Here is a 14,283-nt window from a genome sequence, read left to right as displayed (position 1 = left end):
GGTCTTCATCTTCCTCCTCATTTAACCACCTGACAGTTCAGCGTGAGTCTTGTATGCCTTGGGGGAAGAAAGAAAGGAAGGAAGGAAAAAGGAGTCAAGTTCTGGCTCAGCTCGGCGCAGATGCCACACTCATCCTCTCCCTCCTGCCTCCCCCAGGTTCCCTCCAGCCGTGGATGCCTTTGACATTATGACCGCAGAGGATTCCACCGCAGCCATGAGCAGCGACTCCGCCGCCGCGTCCTCGGCCAAGGTGCCCGAGGGCGTGGCGGGCGCGCCCAACGAGGCGGCGCTGCTGGCGCTCATGGAGCGCACGGGCTACAGCATGGTGCAGGAGAACGGGCAGCGCAAGTACGGCGGCCCGCCGCCCGGCTGGGAGGGCCCGCACCCGCAGCGCGGCTGCGAGGTCTTCGTGGGCAAGATCCCGCGCGACGTGTACGAGGACGAGCTGGTGCCTGTGTTCGAGGCGGTGGGCCGCATCTACGAGCTGCGCCTCATGATGGACTTCGACGGCAAGAACCGCGGCTACGCCTTCGTCATGTACTGCCACAAGAACGAGGCCAAGCGCGCCGTGCGCGAGCTCAACAACTACGAGATCCGCCCCGGCCGCCTGCTCGGCGTCTGCTGCAGCGTCGACAACTGCCGCCTCTTCATCGGCGGCATCCCCAAGATGAAGAAGCGTGAGGAGATCCTGGAGGAGATCGCCAAGGTCACGGAGGGCGTGCTCGACGTGATCGTCTACGCCAGCGCGGCCGACAAGATGAAGAACCGCGGCTTCGCCTTCGTGGAGTACGAGAGCCACCGCGCCGCCGCCATGGCGCGCCGCAAGCTCATGCCCGGCCGCATCCAGCTGTGGGGCCACCAGATCGCCGTGGACTGGGCCGAGCCCGAGATCGACGTGGACGAGGACGTGATGGAGACCGTGAAGATCCTCTACGTGCGCAACCTCATGATCGAGACCACCGAGGACACCATCAAAAAGAGCTTCGGCCAGTTCAACCCGGGCTGCGTGGAGCGCGTCAAGAAGATCCGCGACTACGCCTTCGTGCACTTCGCCAGCCGCGAGGACGCTGTGCACGCCATGAACAACCTCAACGGCACCGAGCTGGAGGGCTCGTGCCTCGAGGTGACGCTGGCCAAGCCCGTGGACAAGGAACAGTACTCCCGCTACCAGAAGGCGGCCAAGGGCGGCGGCGCGGCGGAGGCGGCGGTGGTACCGCAGCCTAGCTACGTGTACTCCTGTGACCCCTACACGCTGGCCTATTACGGCTACCCCTACAACACGCTCATCGGGCCCAACAGGGACTACTTCGTGAAAGGTTAGTGGGGGCTCTTCGCCCGGGTGGGCCGAGGGAGCTGCGTCCACCAGGCAGGCGGCGTTGGGGCTGTTGTGGCTGTCATTTACTGGCCTGGTGGAGGCGACACCCTGCCCACCCTTGTCTGGGTGTCCAGTTCTGGGTTCTGTTCTTTGCTGGCACTTAAGGCATTCACTTCATTAGCGCTGAGAGAAATGCAGATCATTCGTATGAATGGGGTAGTGGTATAATCATGGGGGCACGCCAGCTCTTGGCGTTCTGCCTTAACAGGGCCTACCCAATTTGCGGCTAGTCCCTAGGTCTCTGGTTTCTTAGGTTGAAACCTACTTGTAAAATTAAATCTTTAGAATGTTGAGGAGAAGGGGGCGCAGTGTTGTTGGGGTTTTTTGTTTTTTGTTTTGTTGTTGATTTTAATCACTAGCTAGCCTATAATGAAACCAGGCATTACTCTAGGAAACAAAATACTTAGGTTCTGGGTCCTGCTCTGCAATTAGCTGGCTCTGTAACTTCAGTAGTCCCTTTAACCTCCCCAGGCCTGCTTTCTCATGCATAGAATGAGGAAGGTGAGCTAGCAGTTCCCCTTCCCCATCTAACTTTTTGTACAGTCTGTGAACATTTTTATTTATTGAAGTTGCAGTCGCAGTTCTAGGAACTCACCTTTCAAGTTCATCTCTTGCATTAATCAGATGTCTTAGGATGCATCTAGCTGGAACAGAATGTCTGAGCATCTTCTCAGCTGGCTGAAGAGCAGAGATGTAGCCACCTGCAACTCAGACCTGGGGCAAACACCTAAGTGCCAAGAACCTTGAGTTAAGCTCTGCCTTCTGTACTGTCACTATTGGCGGCTCATCACCTTTTGTGTTTTTATTATAAGCAGGCAGCATAAGAGGCCGGGGTCGAGGTGCGGCTGGCAACAGAGCCCCAGGGCCCAGGGGTTCCTACCTTGGGGGATATTCTGCTGGCCGCGGTATATATAGCCGATATCATGAAGGAAAAGGAAAACAACAAGAAAAAGGATACGAACTTGTACCGAATTTGGAAATCTCTGCCGTCAATCCAGTAGCCATTAAACCTGGTGCAGGTCAGTATAAACCAGAGTGAGAATGCATCTATTCAGCCTGAACCCCAACCCCCTCTTTGAAGTGACCCCAAGACTTCCTTGGGTACTTCCCTCTGCCTGTGGGTTCCTCTTCTCAGAGCAGCCGGAGATTAGGCAAGGAAGGTGGCCTCCTGGGCCTTCTTATCTAGAACTTAGGGGGATAGTCTAGTTTTGACCACATTCAAGTCAAACTTTCTGGTGGTGGGTTTTTCAAATGGACGGGCACCAGTTGTTAGGCTTTTTCTCAGTTAGGCAGATTCTTGGGTTCGGGGAGGGGGCAGGTTGGGTAGAAAAATACGAAGCTCTTCTGTATCTTCTACCAGCTAAAAACTTTCTTTTCCTTACTCAAGCCTGTTTCTACCCCAGCCATTAGAAGCCAGAGGTTGCAGCTCATTGCTGGTTCTAAGCGTTGTTGGGAAGGGTAGAAAATTCCCCTTCAGGAGCAAATAACACGACTTGTCCTTTATCGTGGTCTTAACAAACCAGCATGCCTGGGGGCAAGTTTTTGCAGCTAATTTCCAGCTTTTATTTCCGCCTCTTGCTGGATCAGTAGATTGGGGGTGGGGGCACTCAGGTAACTCAAGCCATGGACCTTGAACTTTGCTCACCCTCCGGGCTCCACAAGCCAGTTTTCCAACGTTGTTTGTGCCCATTGGTCATTTCACGTGAGATCTTCCTTGCGATCGTAACCTGCAAGGAGCTGTATTTAACTCCATTGTGTGAGCCTGGCACAAACTCCCTAATTGCACATACCACACAAGCACCCAAACACATGGGAAATCCGATGTGATCCCTTCCAAGCTCAGCCGCTCAGATTTTCTGCTACTATGCACTCCCTCCCCGGCTGGAACAGACCTGGGGGAGCTGTGCATGTGGGGTGTAGGTTGGCATTGGCCACATAGGGCTCACAAAGCATTTTCCCAGAGCTTTCTTTTGAAGTAATCCAGTGATTTTTTTTTAATGCCTATGAAAAAATTCTGCAATTTTTGCAGTTAAGTGACTAAATTTTCTTATAAAGGCCATTGGTGCTCTAAGCAGTGTAAGACTGATCTTGTTTCTCTTGTAATTCCATTTAACAGAGCCTGGGAGTTGTCCCTTCTACTTGTTGGGAAAGGGACTCCTGTTGGCAGTAGCTTAAGTGATAGCTTAGGATTCATCTAAAGAAAAGAACTCTTAAACAGTCTTTAAGCATATAGTTGTGTTCTGGGGCATGAGGTAGAAAATCTTGTGGGCTGATAGCCAGAATAGTCCAGAGTTACTCGGTACAGCCCCAGCGGCACTCAAACTCATAATCCTTTCTGGGCCCCATCCCCTGGCCTCTATTTCTGATTCATCCAGAAAATTAGAACTTTGTATTTTAGGAGAAGCACAGGGCAGTAGTAGTGAAGTATCTGGGCACAAGACCATATGGTTGGAAAGGCAGATAAAAGATTTTATTGAATGGCTGTATCATTGTTAAGCCTGCAGTCATTTCTCTCTGCCTTATGTCAGGTCAGCTTTTATTAGAAGAAATGTACCTACAGTTGGAGAAAAAACTTAAGTGAAAGGACATTTTGTGTCTGCATTTCAGTATTCTTACTCATCCTTTCAACACACACACACACACGGACACCACACACACACTCTCACACAAACTCCCCCAAGTCAGGGCTAGTATTTTTTCCTTTTTACCTCTCTTTATCATACATTGACATTCACTAACTGCTATCTCTTTGAATCTCTGGTTGAAATGAGTCCATTTTTTCTTTTGTATTTTTCCTTGAATCAGTAATGTTGAATTCTGAAATCCAAGATGGGGAGGATGTACACAGACCTCTAAGTTCTCAGAATGAAACCCTCAACGGCACCTGCTTCTTTAAACGTGATGAAAGTGAAAAAGGGCAGCAGGTCTGGTAGTGAGTGAGGTGAGGGACAAGGACCCGGCAGGCTCATTCTCACACCCTTGGGCCTCAAGCCTCTGATCTCACTTCTTCTGAGCCAGTTTTCTCAGAATTAGAAGGCCCTTTCTTGCTCTGTAGGACCTCAAGAGTAAGAGTCAAAATGTGGTTTTTCTTTTAGAAGCAGTGGGAAATGTTGGCACAGAAACCTAACTGTAGACTTGCCTTCCCTGATAATCTCTGGGGAGACCCCATCCATCCCCACGTGGTTCCTTTTGAAAGGCAGGCAGAGGGAGTACCTGCCACCTCCCCTCTCTTCCTCTTGGGTAGCACCTCGCTACCTATATGGAGAGAGCATTAGTTTGCCAGGAGAGCCCCTTACTGCTGAACTGTTTTTAAAGATATTGAGAAACTGATGGACCTCTCTCGGTGACTGGGAATGATTGACCCGCGTCCCCTCTTCCTTCTCTTGCAGTGGCCATCCCTGCCATCGGGGCCCAGTATTCCGTGTTTCAGGCTGCTCCAGCTCCTAAAATGATGGAAGATGGCAAAATCCACACAATGGAGCACATGATCAGCCCCATCGCTGTGCAGCCCGACCCAGCCAGCGCCGCCGCAGCTGCGGCCGCCGCCGCGGTCATTCCTGCTGTGTCCACGCCGCCGCCTTTCCAGGTAGGGTCCTTGCTGCAGCCACTGGCTCTTGTGTGAGGCCTCGTTTATCACTGATTCATTTAATATTCGACAGGAGAATTATACTGTGTGCCTCGCTGTCTGTTAAAACTGTGGGATTGGGTGACAGAGAAGTTTTTTAAGATCAGTCATGACAGGATGGATAAGTTTTAAATAATAATTGTACCACCCTACTATCACTGTATTAAAGATGGGAAGCAATATGCAAAAATGACATAATTTCTCACGGTGTCATAATATTTAACGTCTATTTTTTAATGACACTGGGTTTTTCACTCATGTTCTTATTGTTAAGGAGCTGACACAGAAAGTCCAAGGAGATATTTCACATTTTTACATCCCAGATTATAGTTCAATGAAGCTTTTTTTTAAGTTCTGCCCCTCCTTTCCCCTCCTCCCAGAATATATACATATATATACATATATGTGTGTGTGCCTGTAGAGAGAAATGTCTGTAGAGTCAAAGGTATATGAAACTTTACAAAATTTGCCTGTAATCCTTTCTTCCAACCACAGCCAACTATTCCTGTGTCTCCTCCCAGTCCAGTCCCAGCCTCCTTCCCCACCTGTACTCAGAGTGTTCTCTCTGTGGTTTCTTCAGTCTCATCTCGTCTCTAGAATCTTTCCCGTCCACCTCGCTCAGAAATCATCTCTCCTGTACTTCTCCTACGGTGTTAGTTGGCATTTGACTGCCAGTGTGTTCCATGTCCCCAGTTAAAACAAAACTCTCCCAGACCAAGAGCTATGGCTTGTATTTCATTGTATCCGCAACACGTAGCACACAAGGAATACTTGTAAACAACACGTCACTCATCCAGACAGGAAAATAATCTTATTAAAGCTATCCTTTGTGACGCAGTGAATCTCAAGTACGTTATCAAACGACAAGCGTAAATACTCAGGCGGAGGGTGTCTCTTATCTAATTGGATAAGAATTATCCAGGTAACTTGTTTATAAAACAGAGATTCTTAGCCTCAAACCCCAGAAGAGTCCAATTCAGCAGAACTGGGCTGGGTTCTAGAATCCATATTTTGTTCCAGCTCCTCGGTGATGCTGGAACAGAGCCAGGCTTGGGAGCCCTTGCTGTTTACTTGCTGTTGCCCACTCAGCACCAATCTTTTTTTTTTTTTTTTAACTTGACATATAGTCAGTTACAATGTGTCAATTTCTGATATACAGCATTAATGTCTCAGTCATGCATATATACACGTATTCTTTTTCATATTCTTTTTCATTAAAGATTACTATAAGACATTGAATATAGTTCCCTGTGCTATACAGAAGAATTTTTTAAAATCTATTTTTATATATAGTGGTTAACATTTTGAGCACCAGTCTTGACTGCATTATCCAGAATGGGTCAGACTGACGTTTATTTATCAGTATATCATCAAGTATTCTTTAACTTGGGACTTCCAAAAGCCCAAAAAAGGAATAGGTTGGAAATGACACACTGTAGTTTTCACTGTGGCCTGACTATAAACATATACAGTAACCTACAAGCATTACTTAGTGGAATTCTGCTAATAATTTTTAATCCCTTTTTACTAAGAAATTTGTGAACTTTCATCTTTGCTGTCTGGTCTGAGTTCTGGTCGGGCCCAAATTCCAGGCTTCGTGATCAGGTTCTGGGTCTCAGGCCATTTCTATCTTGTATGAGTCTGCACTGGATGCTGCCCTTAGGGTCTTCATTCAGAGTTGCGGTTTGTGAATTTGTTACACGTACTGTCATTATCAGTTGATTCCTATGGAGATTTTTTTCTCCTTCAGTATGTTCTGCAGAATGCCTGGCACTGCTTACTTTGTAACCTGAGTGTGGCGTCTTTGAGTGTGTGCAGTCCTGCTGCTGTCCCTCAAATCTCAGTACTCTGTGTCCTGCCTCCAAGTTCCTTGACCAGGGTTCTCTGACACATCCAGTCCTCCGCCTCCTCTGTATTCTCTGCCAGACTGCAGCAGGGGAAGGAGCAATTTAAGCTCTATGGATTGGTGAACAGGACACATTTTGGAGTGGAGCCACGCTGGAAGTCAGTTCCCAGCATGGCTTCCAGAACCTTCCTGTGGAACACCTCCAATCTTCCTCCTCTGTTTTGCCTCTGGGGTGTTCCTATATAGGCAGTTTATATCCCAAGTTTCATATTGCTTTTACAAGCAATAAAAAAGTTTGCTGGTGTAGACAATCACTTGATTCATATTGACTTCTCAAAGTGTTCTTAATCATCACAACAAGTCAAGTATAGGTAGAGCAAAGAGAAGCCTTCCTTTATTTGTTCTTAAGTGCTTCCTCTATTTTTCCAATTATTTTATTTGTTTATTTATTTATAAATGGAGGTAGTGAGGATTGAACCCAGGACCTCATATATGTTAAGTATAGTATACACTCTACCACTGAGTACACACTCTACCACTGAGCTATACCCACCCCGCCAACCATTCTGTTTTTGAGAGGAGGGAAAATGAAGTCTTTTTTTCTCTTTCTCCCCCAGTTCCCATGCTCAGCCCAACCCCATCTCACTCACCTGAGCCCAGGTGTTGGGCTAGACTATAGTACGTGAAAATTTTCTGTCAGATGTCACCTTCCCTGCAATTCCTTCCCTTTGTGCATTTGTCATTAAACAGATTTCCACACATTTGGAAAAGATGGCTTGTGTCTTGCCTATGAACGTTTCTCTCCCTGGTTGTAAAGTGCTGCTAATGAGATGTTCATTGCGGCTGTGTTGTAGGAGGCAGGAGAAGGCAAGGCTAAAAGCGCAGATTCCAGAGTCCCACATTCTGTTGCTTAAAAGCTGTCACCTTGTGCAAGTCGTTTAAAACATCCAGACTTCTCCATATAATCATAGTACCAGCTTTGTTGGTGGCTGTGATGATTCAATAATGTCATACAACTAAGGCACTTAGAATAGTGTCTAGCAAACTATGATCTCTGTTATTGTTATTGTTTAGTATAGTTATTATTTTGGTTACAGTTAAAAAAAATGACTCAGATTATGAAATTCCTTTGAATGTAATTTTGTGACTCAAATTTTCAGATTTTGTAGAGGAATGATAAGTAAATTCCTTTATAAAAATCATTTTTAAAATCTAATTCTCCATTTCATATATCCTGAGTTGTTTCTTTTGAAGTTACGTTAAGACAGAGAGACCATAGCCCCATGTGCTACAGGGCATTCTATGGAACATATGGTAAACCAGATATTTTGGGGTTTGGGTTTTTTTTTTTAATTAAATTTTAATTCAAGCTTTAAATTTAAAATGTTTCTGAAGCTGATGAAACTTCAAAATGGAACATCATAAAATGAAAAAAAATTCAATATATTCTCCTTAAACAGCCAAACACAGCCTTCAAACACAAAAGCACTAACAGTTGATGCCTTGGCTTATTTTGACAAACTGTTCATATTTTAATTAAAATAAAAATGTGTAAATTCTGCTACACAGCTTATCACAATGCTTAATATACACAGAAAATGTGACTTTAGTGCATACCACTAGCAAAAGTACCAGATATTTTGTTAAATGTATGTTTTATTTTACCAAAAACCCCCTTTTCCATAAAGCAGCTGGCAGAATTCACTCCATATCAAACGCTTTGGGAAATCCTGAACCACAGTCTGCCCTGCCTACTCTTATTTGTTCTGGAGACACATATGTTGCACTTCCCAGTGGAGGGAAGGAAGTGGCAGGAAGTCACAGAGCCCCACTTCCTCCTCATGTGGAAACCCCACCTTGCCCTTCCAACCCCATCTCCAGTGTCTCCACTTCTGAGATGCTTTCTCCAGCTCCAAGTTAGTTAGTTCCTTCTCTCACCTTCCACAGCAATTTGTGAATATAGTGGTGTCCTATTTTAGGCAGGAGGTGGTAGAAACGATCACATTTGCTGAAAATTGTGTATGGTCACAATTTCTTTAGGTCACAGCTTAAGAAGCTGGCCCTTGGGAGATCTCTGGACTTTGGTAAAGTTCTCCCAGACCATGCTCCTCTCCGATCTTGAAACATCCTGTGCCTTCAGTTAAGTATGAGTTGAGGCAGCTGGCATGTATTTTAGGGAAAATACTCACTCTTAATTACAGTGAGATCAACTGAGGAAAGGATGGATCTCAACCCCCGTCTCTAGCTCACTCCGGGGCATAGGCTAGTTCAGTGTGATGGTGGGCAGAAGATTCCAGAGTGTTTAAACTTCCCCTGAGGCTTCCACCTCTGCCACTTTCACCAGCTGAGTCCCAGTGAGCCGTGAGGGTGCAGCTCCGCCTACTGATCACCCTCCCGTAGTATGACTGCTCACCTCTCAGCCTCCCCGCCCTGAGGAAGGAGAGCTTTGCTTTCAGTCTTCTCCGACCCCAGGGAGTGGAATGAATGAATGGATGGGTCCCCCACATGGTCAGTAAGGCTCCTCTCTCTCATCCTCAGGGCCGCCCAATAACTCCAGTGTACACGGTGGCCCCAAACGTTCAGAGAATTCCCACGGCCGGGATCTACGGGGCCAGTTACGTGCCCTTTGCTGCTCCGGCCACCGCCACGATCGCCACACTACAGAAGAACGCGGCGGCCGCCGCCGCCGTGTACGGGGGCTACGCGGGCTACATACCTCAGGCCTTCCCGGCCGCTGCGATCCAGGTGCCCATCCACGACGTGTACCAGACGTACTGAGGCCCGCGCCGCCGCCGCCGCCGCCGAAGGGACACTTCACTATTTATGAAGAAAGCGCGCGTTGGGTTCCCACGCACAGGAAACCTGACCGCGGAGAATGTTATCAGATATACTGGAATATTTTATATACATGAAGTTTTCACTAGTTTTTTAAAGACTCCTTTCAGTTTTAGCAGGCCCATGTTCATACATTTCTAAGAGACTTGCAATGGTTCGTGCCTTAAACACCGTCTTTTAAAAATTTGTACTCTATAGTACATTTGTATAGAGGCTTTTTTGTATTTTTAAGGATATATTTTCAGTATGAAGGTTATTTTCTTAACTGCTGCACTCCAGAGACTTCTATTTTGTAGTACCTACAATAATAAATGTATCAACTATGTATTAAGAAGCACACTTGAGCAGCTAGGGAACTGTTTTGAAAAATATAGTCAATATTTAAAGATACAAACAATAGTGCTTTTAAAAAATACTACATAAAACATTATTTTCAAAGTTATACTGGAAAGTGCAATTTTAAAATGAGTGAAACCTCTACTTCTGCTGGAATTAAGGGTTGACGGGTGTTGCCATGTGTTACCCAGGACGGTTCTATTCTGTACACTCGATCTCTCCTTAAGCCAACGTTGAAAAGACTTGTCACACTTCTGAGTCCAAACACTGGAAAGCTCTCACCGGCCACCTTCCTCCTGGGCCCCTGCTCATTCTCCGTGTGCCTTTGCTCTTAGATTTGTTCCCTCCCCTCCCTTCCCTATTCACCCTCTCCCCTGATTCCCAGGCCCACCTCCGTGTTTGGCAAGTCTAGGACAAATTAATTACTCTGACAGAGAAAACATTTATAGCTTTTATACTTCTTCTTGGGTTTTTGTTGGGGTTTTTTGTTTTATTGTGTGTTGGGGGGGTTGTTGGGGTTTTTTTGGTTTGGTTTGGGAGGTATTTTTAATAGCAGAGTATGTGTAAGCACAAGACTTTAATAGTTTGCATAGGACATCTTTGCATAGCTATTTAATTGTCCAGTATACAACTTTCATTCCCTTCCTAATGCTTTTATTATATTTGTTTTGAAGTATGAGTTCGTAGAGACAGAGAATGTTATTGTCGACAAGACCCCGAAGGACTCTTGTCGCAAAAAGTACTACTTCTAGTTACCTTATCATGTTTCATGCAAAATGTCTGTGGTTGTCAAGGGTTTTGGAAATACTATGTTTATTGTATGGGGCTCCCCGCCTTTGCCATGCACGTGGCAGGTGAACTGAATTGGGGTGCGCACATCCAGGAGGAGGAGGAGAGACCCACAGGAGTTAAAAGATAGATTGTAAATATCTCCTAATGCATATTTTTAGTTGTTTTATGTTGCAGAAGTTCATGGTATATAGTTTAATGCACAATGAAACCATTTTATTTCAATGTTATTAAAAAGTTTTGTTTTATTAGGAAGTAAATGTATTGTTGCAGTGTTTTGTGCCTGTTTAAAGGCCTTTTTGTTTGTTTTAACAGAGTGAATGTAAAATACAGTAAAATGTTAAGATTGTCATCGACTTTATGGAATACATAACTTGGAATTTTTTTTTCGTAAAAGTTCTATCAAGGAAGTGAGGTGTGCAATAGGTGACAAGGACACTGTTGTGTTTTTATGTCATAGTAGAGATTCCATCAAATCTTTCCACTCACTGAACTTTTGCTGATGGCTGAATTTTTATTTGTGGATTAATAATAGGATCCTGCCCTTAGCAAAATGTTTTAGTTTTGTTTTACATTTTAAATTAAGAGATTCCCAAATGCCCTCTTTCCCCTCATCTTAGGGTGGGATGAATTTTTTATATATAAGCAATATTTATTTAACTATTCTATAAAATTATTGAGTGCCTGCAAAGGCCTTTAAACATTCCTAACATTCCTTTCCATCGTTCTTAAATGACAGAAAGTAATTGTGCAATGTTCCTGATGGTGTACCCAGCAAGCTGCATCCAAACTCAAATCTGTTGTAATGAGTAATCCAACAAAATGCAGTTTGGATTAGATCCCCATCCCTTGGCTTTGTGTGAAAGAAATACTCTCCTACTCTCATTCCAGTGAAGGATTGGTTAGCCCAGAGGTTCACTGGATGAGACTCTGATCCAGAGGTCTTACTGTATTTTACATGTGCCTGTAAATTATTTGCAAAAAAAAAAAGAAAAAAGAAAAAAAGAAAAAATGATGTCTTAACATGGCAATTTACCAAACTACCTTAAAAACCAGTGTTGGTAACATAGCCAGTTAAGTATCAGTGAGCCTCCCATCTGTGGTCTGTCTGTTCCTGTTGTTTCAAAACCATTTCACATACGTACACTACTGAGGTAAGTTTATAACTTGAAATGTGAACTTTTTTTTTTTAGGGTTAAGAACAAACTATATAAAATGTAAAAAAAAGCTTTCTTGTTCTCTGTTTTCAAACATGCTAGCAGTTTAGTTGTTATCTTTAGTTGCTTTGTATTTGAAAAGCTTTTAAGTTTATTTAGATTTTGCTTCATTTACAATACATTCTTAGGATGTATGTAGTAAATAAAGCTTTCTTTAAAGCAATTTCAAGACCTTATTTTAAATTGTGTTTTCTTTATACACATTCTTTTTTTTTTTTTTCCTAACAAAGTTAGAAAAACCCTTACAGTGTGGAAGGAATTGACTAGTTCACTATTTTCAGATGGAGAAAATCGTATCTTTGATTTGGGATTACTAATGAAGATGAGGTACATAGTAAAAATCATGTATTATCAATGTCCTCAAACTTCAGCCCAGGTGGTAGGAGGCTGAACACTCAAAGACTACTCAGCATCTGGATTGGAATAGGATCTGGCAAAGCCTGTCACTGCTCTCAGTACTGAAGTTTGTTTATAATCCCAAGAGCCTGACACTCAGAAATCTACATGGAGGCGGTTGATATGACGTTGAGCTGTTTGGTGGTCTTGTGAAAGTGCTGGGGTGACTTGAATGTCAGTCACCACATTGGAAACCAAAGCCTCCTGTTTCACCTTTTTACAGTGCCCAGCAAGGTCAACAGAACACTTCCTTTTTCTCTAGAGATCGTTACTAACTTCAGATAGAATCCATCAGCAAAGCCAATCAAATGATTCAAGGGAAAGTGGTAGGTTGTCAATGGAATTACCTCTAAAAATTGCCCTGCCCCATGTGTCTTTGCTATTGACTAAGAATTTTACCTTCTTAGTCTCCAGCAGCCTGGGTTATGGCCTCCCGACCCACATTTCTTAGAATTCTAACTTCCTACTTCCTCTTAAAGGATAAAGGCTTTTTCAGAGACAGAAGAGTCCAGGGAACTTCCCAAGATGACAGATCATTGGGCAGTATTTTCAAGGGCAACAAGATTTGATGATTTCTTCTCGTTCTAGGAGAAAAGTAAAAACGCCCTTCAAGTTGCAGAATCAGAGTTTGATTGCTCTCGTTAGACGAAGAATTCACAATCTTATAAAATGCATATTACACCTACTAGCTGTTTGCTTGGCTTTGTTCGAGGTGCTGAGGTGGCTACAGCATGAACAAAACCAACCAAATCTTACAGGCATAGAGCTTCCATTCCACTGGGGGAACACAGACAAAATGAGCAGGTAGACAGTGTGTTGGATGGGGATAAATGCAATACTTGTGTGATTCATTAGGCTCTTTGGCTTCCATTATCTCAGGACCACACAATAACTCAGTGAAGCAGGCAGGGCAGACATCTGACCCTGCCAAGGTCCCATAGCTGGTAAGAACCAAGACCGAAATCTGGGCTCAGACTCCCAAGTCACAGATTCTGACAGCACACTGACCCTTGAAATGGACCGATTTGGTAGTTCCAACAACCTACTTCAAAGCCTACAAAAAGGAAAAGCTTTTCTGCAGGTGTGGTTTCTTTAGTGTTTCCATGTGCAGCCTTATGCCTTGGGGGATGGGAACCGAAGGTAGAGTGGCTGAAATGCCTGCTTTCAGCCCAGAAGACAGAGCTCTAGGTGGGCTGTTAAAATTGTATATACTGGTAGATTTAAGGAATTTGATCTATAATGGTGTTTCAAGGATTCTGGAGGGAGCTAAAGAACTATTGTAGTAAGTCCACCATACCCTTCTGATTCTTCACTAGACTACATGCCCCATTTTTAAATTCCAAGACTATCTGTCATGACAACCTGCATGAGCACTTATTTAGATGAAAGTCAAAACAACTAGAAAGCAAAATTCTAATTTTTCTTTTCTGGTGAAGGATAATCCTATGGACAGTCCAACATTTATTGGGTGCTGTGACATGGCCTGCACTGTGCTCAGTGTATTTTATAACTAATCATACTGGCTTACTGGGTCCTGTTAAGGGCATTAGGGTTCTTGACTATTTAAAAGAGATGTATATCGTATATTGCATGATCTTATTTTTTATTATTACATGATATCTTTATTATAAAGTCTTCTGGACACTCAACCTTTTATTGGAGTGGGTTTTTTAAAATATATTTTTGTTGAAGTATAGTCAGTTTACAATGTTGTGTCAGTTTCTGGTGTACAGCACAATACTTCAGTCATATAGGAACATATATTAGTTTTCAGGTTTTTTTAAAAACACAAAATGTGACATTTTGGCATGGCTGTTTTGATGAAATCACATTTTGATACAATGACCCTAAGAAAAGATAGGTC

At 44.1% G+C, this 14,283-nt stretch overlaps 1 protein-coding gene across 9 annotated transcripts in view; it reads left to right on the top strand.

Moving 5' to 3' along the window:
• RBM47 (RNA binding motif protein 47) overlaps positions 1-12,186 on the top strand; it is a 214,140-nt gene extending 201,954 nt beyond the window's left edge. For 8 of the 9 annotated variants that reach the window (XM_032496501.1, XM_032496527.1, XM_032496492.1 and 5 more), the window contains 4 exons: positions 157-1,316; positions 2,188-2,394; positions 4,765-4,961; positions 9,385-12,186. In XM_032496501.1, coding sequence (XP_032352392.1) covers positions 188-1,316; positions 2,188-2,394; positions 4,765-4,961; positions 9,385-9,624 — 1,773 coding nt within the window. In that variant the 5' untranslated portion in view covers positions 157-187 and the 3' untranslated portion in view covers positions 9,625-12,186. The remainder of the gene's footprint in view (positions 1-156; positions 1,317-2,187; positions 2,395-4,764; positions 4,962-9,384) is intronic. The other variant, XM_032496473.1, reaches the window with a different exon arrangement.
• Positions 12,187-14,283: the final 2,097 nt, after the last annotated feature.

The sequence above is a fragment of the Camelus ferus genome, chromosome 2 (assembly GCF_009834535.1).
Source record: "Camelus ferus isolate YT-003-E chromosome 2, BCGSAC_Cfer_1.0, whole genome shotgun sequence".
Lineage (NCBI taxonomy): Eukaryota > Metazoa > Chordata > Mammalia > Artiodactyla > Camelidae > Camelus > Camelus ferus.
Note: the sequence above shows the minus strand (reverse complement) of the source record. Positions and strands in the feature narration are given on the sequence as shown.